Source organism: Fringilla coelebs (assembly GCF_963513975.1).
Source record: "Fringilla coelebs genome assembly, chromosome: Z".
NCBI classification, from domain to species: domain Eukaryota; kingdom Metazoa; phylum Chordata; class Aves; order Passeriformes; family Fringillidae; genus Fringilla; species Fringilla coelebs.
The window spans coordinates 28245535-28262972 of NC_140031.1; the positions used below are offsets into that span (position 1 = coordinate 28245535).

At 37.3% G+C, this 17438-nt stretch overlaps 1 protein-coding gene across 1 annotated transcript; it reads left to right on the forward strand.

The window, feature by feature from the left end:
• Window positions 1-8305: 8305 nt before the first annotated feature.
• Window positions 8306-15828, forward strand: LOC311165002 (programmed cell death 1 ligand 2-like; the record flags this gene model as incomplete). The annotated part of the gene is made up of 6 exons (XM_084224709.1): window positions 8306-8360; window positions 9706-10068; window positions 11104-11385; window positions 12747-12887; window positions 13664-13705; window positions 15746-15828. 6 exons carry the CDS (start codon window positions 8306-8308, stop codon window positions 15826-15828), a joined length of 966 nt encoding a protein of 321 aa, XP_084080835.1.
• Window positions 15829-17438: the final 1610 nt, after the last annotated feature.

The following is a 17438-nucleotide window of genomic DNA, read 5'->3' on the forward strand; positions in this document are numbered from 1 at the left end:
TATTGCTATTTTAGTTCAGGATTCATTTATTTTACAAATGTAACTACGAACCAGTGTGGTGGCCTGCTTTGTGATGTGGCATTTAATTTTGTAGAATATGAAAGCTATTGATAATTACAATTCCAATAAAGATCTAATGATATAAAAAATAGAATCATTACTATTGACCTGCACAGCTTTTCATGGAGCAGAACTGCAGGACTTTCAACTGTGTCCCTTTTCCCCTTTGGTTAAAAAACTTCCAATAGTGCATCATTCAAGTATGGGCTAGCCAGAAAAACAACAAAGACACTAAGAGTGGAATTTCTGCTTTTGCAGACCTTAACAGTAGGACTTCTGGGTTTTCAGCATATTGTCTCAGATTCCCTTTCTCTCTCTCTCTCTCTCTCTCTCTCTCCAAATTTTTCTGGCTCTGCAAGTGTATGATTGTCCCAGGCAAGTCAGATACTACTGGATTCATGTGATGCCCAAGGCAAGTCACGGATTCTTGGGCAATTTCACTGAGCTATCTCCTTGCTCCAATATGGACCACATGAAGAAAACCTACTGTAGGCAGGACTAGCTAAGAATGAGTAGAAGATGGCGATGGTGGTTGTGAAGTAACTTTGGTGTTTCTTTTCTGTCATCCAAATCATTGACTTCTGCCAAAGAAGTCATTGGAGCTTTTCTGGGAAATGGTGAGACCACTTGTGAATTACTATGTGTGACAGGGCCACATATGACAAGCTTACTGAGGAAAAATAAAGTAATGTAACAGTGGTTTTGTTGTAAAGTTTGATCTGTACTAGGCAGCAGGAGACATAATTTCATAAATCAGTCTGATACTGTGAGGCAGGCAATCACCATACATCATCCCAAACCAGCTAGGATTTGGAAGGGTAAAGCCACAATCATTTGTTGTGTTGAGGTAGAGCACAATTCTCACGAGGAGTAAGAATCTAATAGGAGACAAAAGACTATGTGTGTCCCACCTGTAGCACAAACACATCTGTATCTCTTTTATGTCTCTCACTCATTATGTCATCATAAATTAAAAGATAGAGTGATGAAAAATGAAAAGGTGCATCCATTGATAAAGCTGTTTGATAGAACAAAATTCTTTCTTATCGGAAGGGGATCTATCAGTCACCTAATCCAATCTTCCACTCAAAGCAGTGACATTGTAAAAACAATTGTGCAGGTTTTGTCCTGAAAAGTTTGGTGTATTTGTAAGCATGGAGATTCACAACCTCACTGAAGTGTTTGATTAGCCTCATAGTGGTTTGGGTGGTTTTTTTTGTTTGTTTATTTTTGTTTGGTTGGGTTTTTTTGGCAATAACATCAACTTAAATAAAAATTAAGAGGAAATAGATTCTATAAATATTAGGTAATTGCTTGATGAATTCTTGTAAAATTAATCTGATGAACGTAAGAAAATGTAACTCGATGAATGTACAACAGTCCTAGTAAATGCAAGTTCAGATGACAATGCTGTACACTGCTTTTAAAGTTATAAACCCACTGAAAATCATGGGTATAATCAAAAGCAGAATTTGAGCACATAGATTTTACAAAATGCTTTGTATAATTAAGTTGGATGCATGCACATTCTCGGCAATGCAGAGAAGTGAGCTACATTCAGCATGAAACTGAAACTGACAGCATCCTGAGAAAAGTCCTTTCAACATAGTCAGGGTTTTTATGACCTGAGTAAGATCAGCCTACAAGCTGTGCTATTGGTGCATGTTATACACTGTCATAAGGCGTGGGTAGTCTCTGCTGTTGTGCAAATAGGAGAGTTTTGGGAATCTTTGCTGTTACATGAATCAGATTGCAATGATCTGCGTAAAGATCTGATGTGAGTATAACACTGATAAAATGCAAATTGATATTTCCTGTATTTCTGGCTGATGGATTGCAGGTTTTTTCCTAGATTTAATTAAGATTTACTTAAGTTTATTTTCAAATTATTACTGGGATACAGACTCTCATTCTGAATGAAAGATTGGATAAGTTCCAGATCCTAAAACACTGGTCCATATAAATTTCTAACCCTGATATTTTTAGAAGTTGAAACTCTCTTACAATTCTATCTTCTCTCATAGGCAAAGGCAGAGGAGTGGTGCTGGTGAGCATTTTCAGCTTATGCATGAGGATGTAGCTCTTAGTAAATATTTCATCCTGAATCTCAGGGAGGATTTGAATGGAGGGAAAAAACCTCTGTATATATTTGTATCTATATATTCCTGTTTACTTTCTTTTAGTTGTTACTAGCACACTACCTGCAGGTTGTTTTGATTGTACAGCAAGACTGGAGACTTTCACCTTCTGCATCCCAGAAACAGCATAGGCTATGAAGAGGAGAAGTTCTTGTGCCTCTCTGAGAAGTTTTTCTTTCTGTAGAAGCTGGAGATACAAAAGAAAATTTGCAGTGTATCATGCCAGAGTGTCAGCTTGTATTCAGTAATGCTGCTAAAAGCGGAAAGGCTCTGAAAGGTTCTATGATATACACAACTGCTTTTTAAATGTAATAAAATTTCATCTCAATTCTATCCAAGTATCTACAGAAAAAAAAAATCAGCCTTATTAGAATTATTGTATTTGTCATAGAACAAAAAACTGACAGTGGAAAATATTCAAGAGGTAACAATTAAACAATGCAGGGAAAGTGAGAATTCACTGATAGTGTGAGCAAAGGAGGAGGAAGTGAGAAATTACATCTCTTCATCTGAAGGCTGAAGGGAGATGGAGAGCAGACTGAAATGATGCAAATAGGCTGTCACATGTAAACATCAGGAATAAACCAATCGTCCCAACAATATATTTCCTGCGTGGTGAGTGGCCAACAAGGGACTGCAGCAAGTGTGCAAAAGACAAGAAGAACAGCAGGTGAGATGGTATTTGGATACGGTGAGTTTGAGAGAATGAGAACAAGAGATTATATCTACAAAATATGCTGAAACAGGCTGGAGAAATGGCCTTCAAACAAATTTTAATATGCATGGTTAGGATTTTTTATTAAATTCCTGAAATAGAAAAAAAAAATCTTCTTTCTGATGGTGAGATATGGAATAGCTGTAGTTTGTATGAGGATCTAATGCTTGTTTTTTGTTTATTCTCTTATTTATTTTCTGACCTAGGATTTTAAAACTTTTTTCTTTAGTTTTTTTCTTTGTTTCTTTTTTTTTAATCCAGATCCTTCACAGAAAGTAGAATAAGTTTAGGCATTTCATGAAGATATCAAAAAGTTGTGTCTTTTTGCACATGTGAGAGTGTATGAAGAAAGCTGTTGAATAAACTTACTTCTATTATAAAATGTACAGAAGGCAGGGGAGTTTCAGTAACAGAAAAAGATAAAAGAAACTGTGACTGGGACAATATAATCTTTTTGCTGTGTACATAGGTGCATAAGAAGATAGTCTCTTTTCTAACTAAGTGAGCATAATACTCCATTTCACGGAGGGAGAGTCAAATGAAGCCAAGTCGGATGCCTGTTAACACAGCTTGATTGCTTTTGATTAAGATGAGTTTGTAATTTTGGATTATTTCCAGAAGGCACAGTTCTATGCTTAGTATGGGTTCTAGCTTTGTATTACAATAAGACAGAGAGTAGAAGGAGAGGGATTAGGAAAAGCATAGTCATTAGGAAAACATAGCTGATCTCAGCTCAGTAATGTTGCAGAGTCTGTCAGCAGCAGAGCAAAAACATTGAATGTAGGAGTGAACAGATCAACTGCAATATTGGTATTTCAAATCTGTAACAAAGTCTACCAGTTCAAGATGTCTCAGGATGCAAGACCACTTGCAAAACCTTGTTTGCAAAAGTGTATGAGGCAGTCTGTGTGGAGGTGAACACAGGCCAACTGGTCAGCCTGGTGACATTTCCATCCTCCCAGCTCCCAGCTGTGGAGTTCAATGTCCCCACTTCCTTCTATATTGTAAGGACACCTGTGTTATACCTGCTAAAACCAAGCAGGATCACATCAGAAGTGCTGCCAATGGGATACCTTGGTCTGCAGGGAAATACAATTTAAAGAAGGGTCTGTCTACCAGAGCCATTAAACTTAAAAAGGACCAAGTACCTCTTCTTTAGTCCTTTAATACTTTGATATTCCAGAGTGAAATCTGAGAGATTATTGTGAATTTCTGTGTTGATTTGACTCCTGCTTTAAACCTGGAGGAAAGCCAGTGTGCTTGATTGTTTAGCTTTCCAAACTGTTCTGATTATTCTAGTGGAAGTTATGAGTCTACAAAGCTCTCCTTGCTTGATGCTGCTAAATTTCATTATGTAGACACCAAACGTGTTTACTGTTCTAAATCATACATTTGCTGGAAAACAAATATTTTAATAGCTGAAACAATGTTTCTGGGAAAGGGTTTTCCATTATTTATTAGACTATAAGGTCCCTGAATCAGTGACTGTGTCTCTAGTTGTTTTGTTTACTGAACAGTGCAGGGATTTTCTTCAAGATCCTTTGTTAAACTTGTGTGGAGAGTAATCATAGAACTACAGAACCATAGAATGATTTGAGTTGAAAGGAACCTTTAAAGGTGATCTACTCCAACCACCCTGCCATGTGCAGGAGCAATCATAGCAAGGGTACTTATCAAAGGTAGCTCCAGAGGATCTTACACTAAGATGCTTCTTTTACTTAAGAAAAGCATTATGACCTTTCATGGATGAAAATAATAGGATTTTATTTATATTACTCAGATGTGTGTTTCAATCGTTATTACAAAGGATTAGATTGTAAAATGTTCTGTGATCTTCATGTTCCTTTGCTTAAAATACTTCTTGTAAACTTAACATTATGAACACTGTGAGAGTTGTCACTAACGCAAAATCAGTCCTAACCCTTGTGACCAGACTGGGCCAACCTCAGTTGACAATGCACTGTGGTGAAAACACATATGAGTGTTTTCTGAAAATAGGACCCAGTAAGTAACAATAAATACATACCAAAGAGGTCTGTACAAAGCATGGCTACTTCAACGAGCTACCCAAGCTTTTGCTCAAGAGTTCCACAGTTTAAGCATGTAGCAGATTGATGTTCATGTTTTGCCACCAGTTTCAGTCCTGAGAGCATGCTTATAATATCCAGTCAAGATAAGCACCTTTTCATTTCTGTCTGTAGAATGGAATAAAGTCTATACATTATGTTGAAAATTGAATCATATAGTTCCATGGAGCACAGAGCTTTTACAGTTTGAAATGGAAATACTGAGTCTAAATTTTCCAAAGCAACAAGAAATATCCTTCTTACTCCTTACAGAAGGATTTTGGACAACCACTAAAAATTTTATATGAAGTGAGACCAAAAATTACCTCTTTTTTTTTTGACACAAGTGTTATAAACCCTCTGGATAAATGAGCTGGGACAGTTACAGGCATGATCAACTGAATGAATCAAGGAGAAAAACAATACTTAGGATCATTTCCATCTTTGATGGAACTTCAGCAATTTATTATCATTACCATCTGGATTTCAGTCAGCAGGCACTACGAAAATTTACCAGAATACATTGCTTGTGGCCCAATGAAGTCAAGTATGGGTTTAAACTTTGTATTTTCAGTAAAGCAAAAAAGCTGTACAAAAAGAAAATATTATATTCCTCATTTTCCCTGATCATTGTCATACTTTTGTTTTCATTGGTCCTGTTCAAACTTTTTGTCTTGGGCACTAAATCTTCATTGAAACTATTACAACTCATAAAAAGCCATGATGGTCTCTAGATGTTTGATGTGATACTTTTTACCACTTCAATTATCCAAAGTTTTTTTGACTTAATTCTCATAATCACAGAGCACTGTGTGATAACTTGCTTTTTCTTTTGCAAGTTGGTCTGGGAAATCAATTTACTGACTACATCTGAATTGCTCTTGAAATGTCATGCTACTTCTTACTGTTCTCAGATGTGTATTTTCAATTCCTCACTTTGCGGCAAGAACCATTACATACTAATTTTTGTGGCACAGTGTTCCTTCTTTTATCCCTGTGAATTTGTAACAGGCATATGATGAATACATTTTAGAAGTGGCCTTTTTCTAAACAGAAAAGCAAAAGACTTTTGCATAGCTTAGTGTAAGTTAGGATAGTTGTGTACAAGGACTGTTGAAGAGCAGGGCATGACATATGTTTTATGAAAAGCAGGGATAACATGAGGGCTATTCTGTAACATCATGGTTACAGAACAGTAATGGTTGGTAGTGCAAGAATGGTTAGTAGTGCAAGCTCAGAAGAAATCACCCTCTAGATGCTGGTGCAGGGCTTTCTATGGAAGTGTGTCAGAACCACATGATGAAGTTGCATGGGTAAATTGCACTGAGATTGCACAACAACTTGATTTCTGCTTGTGAGATTATGGAAATAAAAAAGGATGCCTTCTAATACAGAGCCTTGCTGACAAATCCTTGATCCTTCTAATAAACATCTGTGCTAATAGATCTTTGATCTTTCTAATACAGACTCTTCCTGCTTCCCACAAGCATTCTATGACTGCTTTCAGTATCCCAAGTTAAAATGTTCTAATATTTGGTTTCTTTTGTGTATTTATATTATGTGTAATGCTTTTCTAAAACTAATCCCTCTAGTCAGACAAGATTTACTTGATATGTAATAATTATGATTATCTGCTGAGGCAGACTGTGTATCATCTTACTTTTACTATCAGTAATATGTGTATTTTTAAAAATCCTACCTCCTACATTAAAAAATAAACATGTTCTGCATTCTCAATGTACTCCAAACTGTAAAAAGAGAGCAGAATACCTAAAATGTCTCACATAAGGTTAATCCACGGATCTAAAAATTGATGTGAAATATTGTTTCATTCTTCATTACCTTCTTTCCCTTATGTCCATCTTCTAATAGGTAAGCTGTATGGAGAAGTGAGCATAGTAGGAGACTTGAGGACGGTAAATAGTAGCAGTCTTTACTTCTGCATCTGGAAAATAGAGATACTGATGGTGTTTATTAGCTCCTTTCTCACACAGCTATAGTAATTTTGATTCATCATGCATTAAATAGTGATGGACTCCATCCTCTGATAAAGGGAACTAGCTTTCATTTATATGTAATAAGTCTGCTTACAGTAGTTTGCATATAAACCTTTACTAGTGACATCACATCCAAAAGTCCCATAATTTTGACTGTTAATTTGCTAAGGTTTGAACCTCACTTTTCAAGATACTGAAAGCTCAAAGGTAGAAGCAATGAGAGAAATGCAGCACCTGAGAAAATTGGAACCAGAATGTTTCAAGCTGAGCCCACAAAAGAATAGGGAAGTAAAATTTAACCCCTCCTCCAGCAAGTCTAACTCTGGGGAAGTCTAAAATTTCTCCTTCTCTTCTTTACTTCCTTGTAGCTTATTTCTGGATCTCATTCACTATTTCTTTTCAGACTATACTGCATATTAACGAGTTTTTTTCCTAAGTAATTCTTCTGTCTTTTCTATTATCTCATTAGTTTTGTTATAAATTTTGCCCCTGGTGCTTCTTTGTTGTTTGGGTTTTTTCCTCTTTTTAGTTATGTTGATCTGTAAACAATAGTATGAAAAATATGTGATAGTTTGCTTGCTACTGGAACACAAATACATTAACTCCAAAACTTACTTCCTCCTTTTGCATTATTCCAGGGCTGATGGTTTACTATCAGTAATACAAGGCAGTTTGTACAAGTCAGACATTGCCATATGTAAAGTGAAAGAATAGCAGCAGTAAGTCTTCATTCTAATGCTTTCTGAAGCAAACATCAATTTACCCATCCTGACATTTCCACTGCCTCACCATGTGTTCCAGGTATTTCCTGGTCTTTAGGTTTAAGGCAATAAAATAAATATGCCATGCAAAGCAAAGCTGAAACAAAAGCAGGGTTAGAAATCTCGTAAAATAGATCATGATTTAGTGCAGACAGTTATAAAATCTGCTTGTAAATGTTCCTGAATTTCTCCTACACGCGAGAAGTCAATTGCAATTGATTATTACCTGTGGATAGTAAAAAATATAAAAGCATTTCCCTGTCAGACTATTTGAAACTACCTGCAAGCTACAGATCCTAAAAATGTCATGACTGAAGTTGTGGAAATGTTTCATTTCTCTTTCTTGTCACTGTTTCATTGCCATTGGTTCATATTTTTTGTGTGTGCATGAGTTGCTCTAATACAGATTTCCTTGTTTCTGCTGGTAGCCTAGTGTTTGTTTCTGTTTTTGCTGTTTATGAGCTCTGACGAATTTTAAAGGCTAGCATGGTTCTGATCTGCCTCAGCAGAGGGTAGTTGTTGCAAGTTCTAATGCAATTCTACTTTTATTTCAGATCTACCTGAGAAAATGTTCCAAATCCTTACAATACTGTTGCTGGAAATACAGCTCTCCATGGTTTCAGGTAAGAGAGAAACTGCCTTTCAGTTCTACTAACAGAAGTAATGCAGCTTTTAGTATGTGGGCTTCAGCACCTCCAGCAATACTTGCATGAATGGTCAGTAATGTCTGGAGCCTCTGCTTTCTGTCTTATGGAAGACACTGGCACTAACTGAGCACAGGACAGGTGTCTGTCACTTTCCAGAGTCAGGCTTCTTTAACATATTGTGTATTGGCAGCTATGTCCAGCATCAGTGGCACAGCTGTGAGAAGGAAAATGACCAAAGCAACCAATGCCCACTGGGAAGTGTAACAATCTCAGTGTGAGATGGCATGAAGTATAATCGCTTATGCTCCCCGTCCATGCCTGTAGCAGAAGCAGCTTGGCTAAAACCCAGAAGGAGCTTGGCACTTTTTCACATACTTTTCTCCCTTGCTACAGTGAATAAACAAACATTGCTAAGAAGAACCTTTCAATGCTAAGGTTTCCCTGTCCCTGTAAGTATTTCAGAGACACATAAAATAAAAAGAAGCATAAACAGTTGTACCGACTTCTCTTTGCAATGTCACTACCAACACTTCCAAGTGCTCCTGAATTTTCTACCAATACATAGCACATATGGGAACACATCCAATATGGGAAGTAGTAACAAAGTATATTGAATGATGTATTAGAAATAACTCTGCCATATCAAATACACTTTAAAATGGCAACCTATTCATAACAATATTAATTTCAGATTGGGTGATTGACTAAGATTATTTTGATATATTTTCTGGAATATGTTGCACGTATCTGAGAAAATGCATGAGATCAAATGATACTCACATGGTTCCAGGTTTGTGGAGACTGTAATTGTTACATAGCAATTTTGAGCTATACACATTTAACCAGTGCAACTCTGTTTAACAGGAACTACACTGGTATTTCTTTTTGTAAAGGATAGTGACATTAGTGACAGTGAAATTAGATTTACAATTTCCACAATTAATTGTTGCTTTTACTACAGTCTTAGAACATGTATGAGACCATATCATAGTTTAACAAAAATGGTCCCTGTGTAACCACTGGCCTAGGCTTAAGTTACTCCTAAATGCAAAAAAACCCCAAAAAACAAACAAAACCTACCACCAAAAACTTGGTCATTCTGCCGTCGTCTTTCAGATTCTGTAATCAATATAGAATATAGATGATTTGCTATAAGTACTATATGGTAAAAGTATTAGTGTGAATATGAAAAAAATTGCTTACAATTTTTAGTCAAATCAGTAACCATATACCCCTGACTGACACAGTTTTGCCCAGCTTTAAAGAGAATCAGAACATATTTTGATGAAACAAACGAAACTGTTCTCTTTTCCTCACATAGCTTTATTTACAGTTGAAGTTCCTCAACAGCTCTACACTGCGGAATATGGGAGCAATGTGACCATGGAATGCAGATTCCCTGTGAATGGCTCAGTGGATCTAGGACTCCTGACTGTTTTTTGGGAGCAGAAAAGGCAGGGCTTGTTGAAGTCAAAAGAGGTGTACACATTCCGCCGTGGGAAGGCACTCCGTCCGTCTCAACATCCTGATTACATAGGAAGAGCATCACTTCTGCACAGTGAACTGAAGTTGGGACGAGCCATCCTCCAGATCACCAATGTTAAGATCACAGATGCAGGATCATACCTTTGTCTCATTGACTACCAGGGCGTGGACTACAAGTACATTGCTTTGGAAGTAAGAGGTGAGTGATTAAATTAAATGCAATTGTATACTCCTTGAGATGTCTCTACTAAATTCCTACAGGCTTGTGGAAATTGGTTAATCTGAAGGAATCTGTTGCTAGTTGTCCCACCAAGACTTTGTGCTCAGTCCCCAGCTGAACCAAAGTAGTTCTCTTCATGGTGGCTAGCCTTTCAACAGCTGAGCTCCTCCAGGAGCACCTGGTGCTGTGGAGGGACAGCATCTGTTCTCCTTCCATCCTTCTTTCAACAGCCTTCTTTTCCCTCCTCTCCTTTGATCCCCTTGCTGAGTCACCCTCTGGTCATTCCAAAAAGTTTCTCAGAGATGCTTTGAAACACTTATGAATTCCGCTGCAATGACCCAAGTGGCTGGGGATTCCCCAAGTGGCTGCACTCCCCAGAGCAAGGACATGTGATTTTCTGTGTCCATTGAAGCCAAATGGGCATTAGTAATAAAAGTATATGTTACTGGAAAGTGTGACAGACCAGATCTTTGAAAGATTTTTGGTGTTTCCCACTAATTGCATGTCTGTGTGATGCAAGGCAGCATTTCATTTCCCACACAGATATTTAAATAACAATATTTATCAAATGCAAAAATGGACACAGACATTCTCCTAAGACCACATTAGTTCCTATGAAAAGTCAATTTTGTTCTAATACAATGAAAATATTACACTGCTTATAAGCTATGGTAAAGCAAACATGAAATCAGGATTTCTGGAACTGGCATATTCTAAAAGTGAAAATAAGAGTCCCATAAGATTCCACATGTCTCTTCTGTCTTAATAAATCATAAATTTAGTGTCAACTGCTGCCCTGCATAAAGTACTGAAGTGTATTCTTTTGCTGTAGGCATGGTAAGGATTGAATAATCCACTTTGCATTGTTCTACAAAACATCCTTCATCATTTTGAATAAATGTTCCACAGATATAGCCAGAGACAATACATAGCATTAAAAGGAAGCAGGGAAAGTGAAGTGGGAAAATGACTGTTGTTGCATACAAAAATTTCACTCAACAACTTCTCATGCAGCATCTTACAAGAGAATAAATACTCAAGTAATGAGAATACCAGGTGAAGACAAGTTTGTTTTTATGTGCCAGTCAGAAGGCTTTCCTCTGGCAGAGGTTTTCTGGCAAAATGAGAACTTCAATCTCAGTGGATCTGCAAATACCACCTATACACTGACTGCAGATGGCCTCTACAATGTCACCAGCATCCTGGCATTCAAACCAAATATGAGTGAGAACTACACGTGTGTCTTCTGGAATAAAGAACTGAATGGAGAAACTTCAGCTCACTTTTCCACTTTAGGTTCGTATAACCTTGAACTTGTACATGATTGTGTTCATACATGCATCATGTGCTATGCTCCATCACTGGAGTTCCGATCTGGAAAACAGTGTAATATTGATTCTTGGTAAAGTGAACAAGTCAGTAATATTTATGTCTTTGAAGTCTCAACTAACTTCCACTCCAACAAACCAGTCTATACTTTTCTGTGTATTTTAATTTCAGAGTCGATTTCCTTATAAAGCCAATACATTTCCTTATGTACTGGCTTTTCCTACCAATGCAGAGAGAATTTCTTCAGCTGCATGGGCATCTTCCCTGATAGTTTCCTACTTAATTGTTCTATCTAGTTGTCTACCTTGACTTCAGCAAGGCTGTTGCCCATAATATCCTCATGGGTAAGCTCAGGAAATGTGGGTTAGATGAATAGGATCAAGAACTGGTAAATTACAGAGTCCAGAAGGTTGTGATCAGAGGAATAGAATCCAGATGGAAGCCTGCTGTCAGTGGCATTCCCTAAGGATCAATACTGGGTCCAGTCTTATTCAATTTATCAGCAACCCAGACAAAGGAATCAAAGGCACCCTCCATAGCTTTGCTAGTGACACTAAACTGGGTGCAGTGGCTGATCCACCTGAAGGCTCTGCTGCCATTCCATGGACCTTGATTAGCCGGAGGGTTGGGCAGGGAGAAATCTAGCAAGATCCAACAGTCTAAGGTCCTGCACCTGGGGAAGAGTTGCCTCACATGCCAGCACAGGCTGGGGCTGACTTCTGTGAAGTGGTTCTGCAGACAAGCACCTAGGAGTCCTGCCAAACAAAAAGCCCTCCATGAGCCCGCCAAGAAAGCTAATGGTATCCTGGGGCACAGTAGGAAGAACATTGCCAGCAGGTTGAGGCAGATGATCCTGCCCCTTTACTCAGCAGTAGAGAGGCCACATCTGGAGTGCTGTGCCCAGTGCTGTGCCCAGTTCTGGGCTCCTCAGGACATGAGAGAAAAGGAGGTACTGGAGAGGGTTCAGCAATGGCCACAAGGATGATGAGGGCCTTGAAGCATCTCTCTTATGAGGAGACACTGCTTAGTTTGGAGAGGACTGAGAGGAGGTCTCACCAATACATACAAATATTTCAAAGGCAGATGCCAATAGGATGGTGACAGACTTGTATGTCATACAATGAAAGATTTGACTGGCTTTTTTAAAGGCTTTTCACAGTAATATTTCAAAACAAATTATTCATAAAATGAGTAAATCACTATGCTGATAAATTTTAAAAATCCTGTGTTCAGTCAGAGCGAGACTTTGGAGAAGCAGAACTGATAACTTGATAAACAATGCCTGTTTTGTAAGTTATAAATTTACTGTCCTTTAATGTTTTTAACAGCTTTAATGAGTACACAGTATAGTGGACAAAAATTCCTGATCCCTTTAATCATCCCCACATGTGTGACTGTAGCTGTCCTTCTCTCTGCACTAATAATATTTCAGAAGAGAAAATCATTCAAGAATGAGCAAGCCAAAAAAGGTACATTTTACTTCAGATAGTGAAACTTTTCATTATTTATTTATTTTTTCCTGTGAACAACCTTGAGGAAATTTTACTAAGGCACACTTGCATGACTTTGGTCACATTTTATTTCTAGATGACAACAGGGTAGAAAATGAGATCTTGGATAATTTGAAATGAGTTTTATTTTCCTCGCTGTGTTACCTATGTGAGACAAGGTGTATGGAAAGATACGTTTTTAAAGCTGACCAGTTAGCGTTCAAAGCACAAACAAACTTTGCCTTGGGTAAGGAGGACTGCAAAAGCATAGTTTGAACACTATTTTCTTCAGAGCTACAAAGACATTGTGGCTACAGTATATTACACAGAATTTTTATTTTTCAACTCCAATATGGCTCTACAACTAAAATGGTGTGATACAGGACTATTGCAGTATTTCCTTCCTTGTTTGCATGTGCAGTAGTACAAAACTAATAAAGCAAACAGACTATTATTCTAGTATTTTCTTGCACATGAAAAGACTCCAGTAAACCAGACCATATATATTTATGGTCATGAAAGGAGAGTCTTAACATTATAACTTCAGAATTTGATTCAAGTTTTGTAAAGGTTTTGATTCGAGTTTTGTAAAAGAAAAGAAACGTAGAGAAGCTTATTTATTTGATATGACTTAATAATAACTGTGCTTACAGCTCAGTTTAATCTAAAGATTTGTTGAATATTTATACTTACAATATAGTTTCTCTCAAATCTAGAAATGTTTATACTTAATGTGTATATATTTACTTTAACAGACAGGAAAAGAAAACTGAACCCTAATGCAAAGGATGAAAACAGTAAGTCATAGGCAATTTTTTAAATTTACATTTGCAGATTTTTCTTTCTTACATCTAAAATCTTAAAAAATATGTAGATTGAAACCTAAATAATGTACATCAGAATAGAGGGTAGTTTTGAGTTTAAATTCTTTTATTCTTGAGTTTTTTTAAAAATGCATTTTCTAAAGTTTTGACTTTCTCTTGGCCAATATAAAACTGTATAAATATTGGTTCCCTTTCACTGGGGTACCAATAGCTTTTATACACAACTCAGCACACACCTCTGTGTACTAGCTGGGGTTCTAGTAGTCTTGGCTGAGAAGAATACTCACAGAAAGCTGGTTGTTTTGGATAACATCAAGATTTTTGTGGCAATAGTCTGTTATACTTTTAGATCAGGCTACAGGTTTTAACAACAAATAAAATGACACCTCATTTATCTGGAATAGGCTACTTCTTGTCTTATGAGAATCTGACTTGCCTAGACATCCAGAAATGTTTACATTTCAGAGGGAAGAAAATCCCTAAAAAACTGTCAGAATGCATCTAACTATTCCATACTAAAATTTAACTGAAAAAAAAGAGATATGACCATAGGAAATGATGAATCAATATGACAAGAAAAGTCTTAATACACCTACTGATATAAATCAATTTTATTACGTAGAGGTTTGACAGCCTAATGCATTGTGAGGTGAGAGGCTGTGGCCAGTGTTAGCTACAGAGGTACTTGGTTCAGCCATAATTCCTTGGTGTCCAAGCAGACCCTCAAAGAGTGTATTGAGGTCAGCCCTGAGGCTGCCAAGGAGCACAAATGGAGTAATACTGTGATGCAGCTAACCTAGTGAACACAGAGACAACTCAGGGCTTTTCCAAGGACAGGATTTTTTTGAGAATCCACCCATGTTTCTCACTGCTAAAAAAATACATGAAGAAGTCACCCACTTAAAAAAAATTTTTGTAGGTGAAAGCTAGAGATTGGATGAAGAGGGCATGAATTTGCTGATTTCCAAATCACCTCAGATTGTCATGTTTGCATCTTAACTGTGTTTGATCCACTGCAATGAGTAGATATTACAATTGAAACAACACTTTCAGAAAGACACTTTCACCTTCCAGAAACCTTGCTACAGTCAAAGTCTCATTCTTATTTTTCATGTGACAGTGTGAAACTTTAGTGGCATCATGACATGCACTAATGAACACAAGCTCAAGGCAAGCAGCATTCTGGAGAACGGCGTTGGTGCATGTCCGGACATCATTCCAGTGCATATTGTCCAAGCATAGCTTGGCTTCCCCTGGCTTTTTGTATTCCTTTTATATTTTTCTACTTTGTAGCCTCTTCTGTGCACTTAGTGAGATGAAGAAATTAAAGGAGACAAGGCCATTCTTTGCGGTTTTACTTCTTCATTTTAATGACAAAAAAACTTTGCCTTACTTGCAACATGCAGTAAGTCAGATGACAAACATTTATATTTCTCAGCATTGGATGTTTTTAAGAAACCCTGGAAAGAACCTTTTTTCCTGATGAGTAGGTAGTTGAAGCATAAAGCCACAGATACCTTACCACAGTGCCTTGGAAATGACCCATACAGTCCTGGTTACAGTAACAAGGACTGTTAGTGTTACCAGTTTTAACTTACAGCTCAAGCTGTATCAGAACTGAATATGTAGGACATTTAAACTCATCACTGAAGTCCCAGTTCTGCACACTTTTAATCACATGCACATATTTACTGACAATCATTACCATGGATGCTCTCTAAACTGATTACAGTTTTGTTAATTCATTTATATGGCTGAAAGTGAGTGATAGCTTTGTTGTAACAGAAAATTCAGAATTTGGACTACAGATAAAAGAGGTAATTCTTTCCTCGGAAAAGATCACAGCAGATGTTCTTGTAAATTATACCAGCTTTAAGGAGCCATTGTAATTTCAGCACGATCCAGAAGACTGAGCTTTCACTCTTTACCACTCAGTTCTTAAAATCAGGCTTTTTATTTTCTTAAATCTCTGCAGACTTTTAAACTAATACTATTGCATTTTCTTTCTTTAAGGTGATGATTTTAACTCTCAGACTGAGGCTTTATACTTGTCAACTGCCACAGCTTCAAGAGACAGTGGGGGTGTGAGTCTGTGAAAATTCTTCATCTACATGCCATAATTTGCACTTTCTCCATCAGTTTTTGGGGACTTCAAAAGAAAATTACAGCACTTTAGCCTTAGGATAAACAGTGAACTCATGGGGATGTATTTACACTGCAGCAATGGAAAGCTATGCCTCCTCAGATACCATATCTTCTTGCAGTTACTGAGAACTATGCTGTCATGAAATGTGGTTTACCACTGTGGAGAGGTCAGCTGAGTGCCTTTGATACACTTTACTTTTGGACTTACTGTTGCTCAAGGGATTTTTGTTTAAGAATGCCTTTATCAACTATTCCAGTCTCAGGGATGGTGCTTGGAGTCAAAAATCTTGTGAAATTTGAATAAAACTGTAAATGCTATCTTATGTCAATTATTTTTCTGGTGGAAACATCATTACACACCCATATACCATTTCGAAATTTTCTAACACATTAAACTGGGTGTTACCAGTACCCACTCGCATCATTGTACCAACTTGTATAATCTGTATCATTGCAACATCTAGAAGATATTTCATATCACAAGAGCAATAAGAGGTTGAAATTAAATCAAAGGACAGACAATAAATCAACATTATGTTGCATAAGAGAATTTTAATGTCAATATAAAACCTCACAAGTAAGTCAGGTAAAAAACCATGAACTGTTATACTATGCTACATTAAAAAGTTTCAAATTTGAACTGGTTATTCAATAGAATTTTCTTCAGGAGGAATTTGGAAGCAAAAGTGAAAATGAAGCTCAGACAGATTTCTGCATCGGTTATTTTTAAACAGTAATTTTGCAATTGTTCAGACAAAGAAGTGAGTCTTTTCCATGCCAGGCTGCTTTGCTTCCTAGCACTGGAATGCCAAATTTGGAAAACCATCAAAAATGCATCCAACTTTGTCTCTTAGTAAGTCATGAGATAGTGAAGCAAGGGCACTGGGTAAGATCTGTTTTGAAAGACCAGTGGCTTTGGTAAAATTTCTATTCCATCTATTTCTACTAAAAATTTCTATTCCATCTATTTCTACTAAAAATAGATGTAACAAGATTGAAGAAAGGTGTTCACGTGGAAGCTACTTCTGCTATCATCTTGCTCTTAGAAGAGTTCCACTGATTGAAGTTTTTGCATAGCACTTGCTCTGAATTTGGATGGAACTGCTTCTCCAGTGTCACTTTCCAGCTATTTATTCCAGCAAATAGTGGGCCTACAGTGCTGCTAGAAGACCAGAACATCACCATTCACCCTCTTGTTTCACTAGGACACATGTTTTTAAAAACCAGGACTGCCATTGATTTTACATGTGGAGGAGAAAAACTAATCTCCCTCTGACATCGTCTGTAATTTAATAGCTATGTATTGCACCTTTAATTACCCTTTTGTAGCCACTGGATTCAGCTGAGACAAATCCACACGAGGTGTGCAATATCCTATGTCCTTGCTGACATGGCCAATCAGGCACATGTCAGAGAATCAGAGGCAGCTTCTTAAAGCACTGGTTAGCTTAATATGGAATAGCAGCTTGGGAACTGCCCTGGCTTGCACCATTTAGCAATACTTAAGGGTCAGTACATATGGTCAAGCAATTTCTCTATGTTCCAGATTTCTACTGTGCTG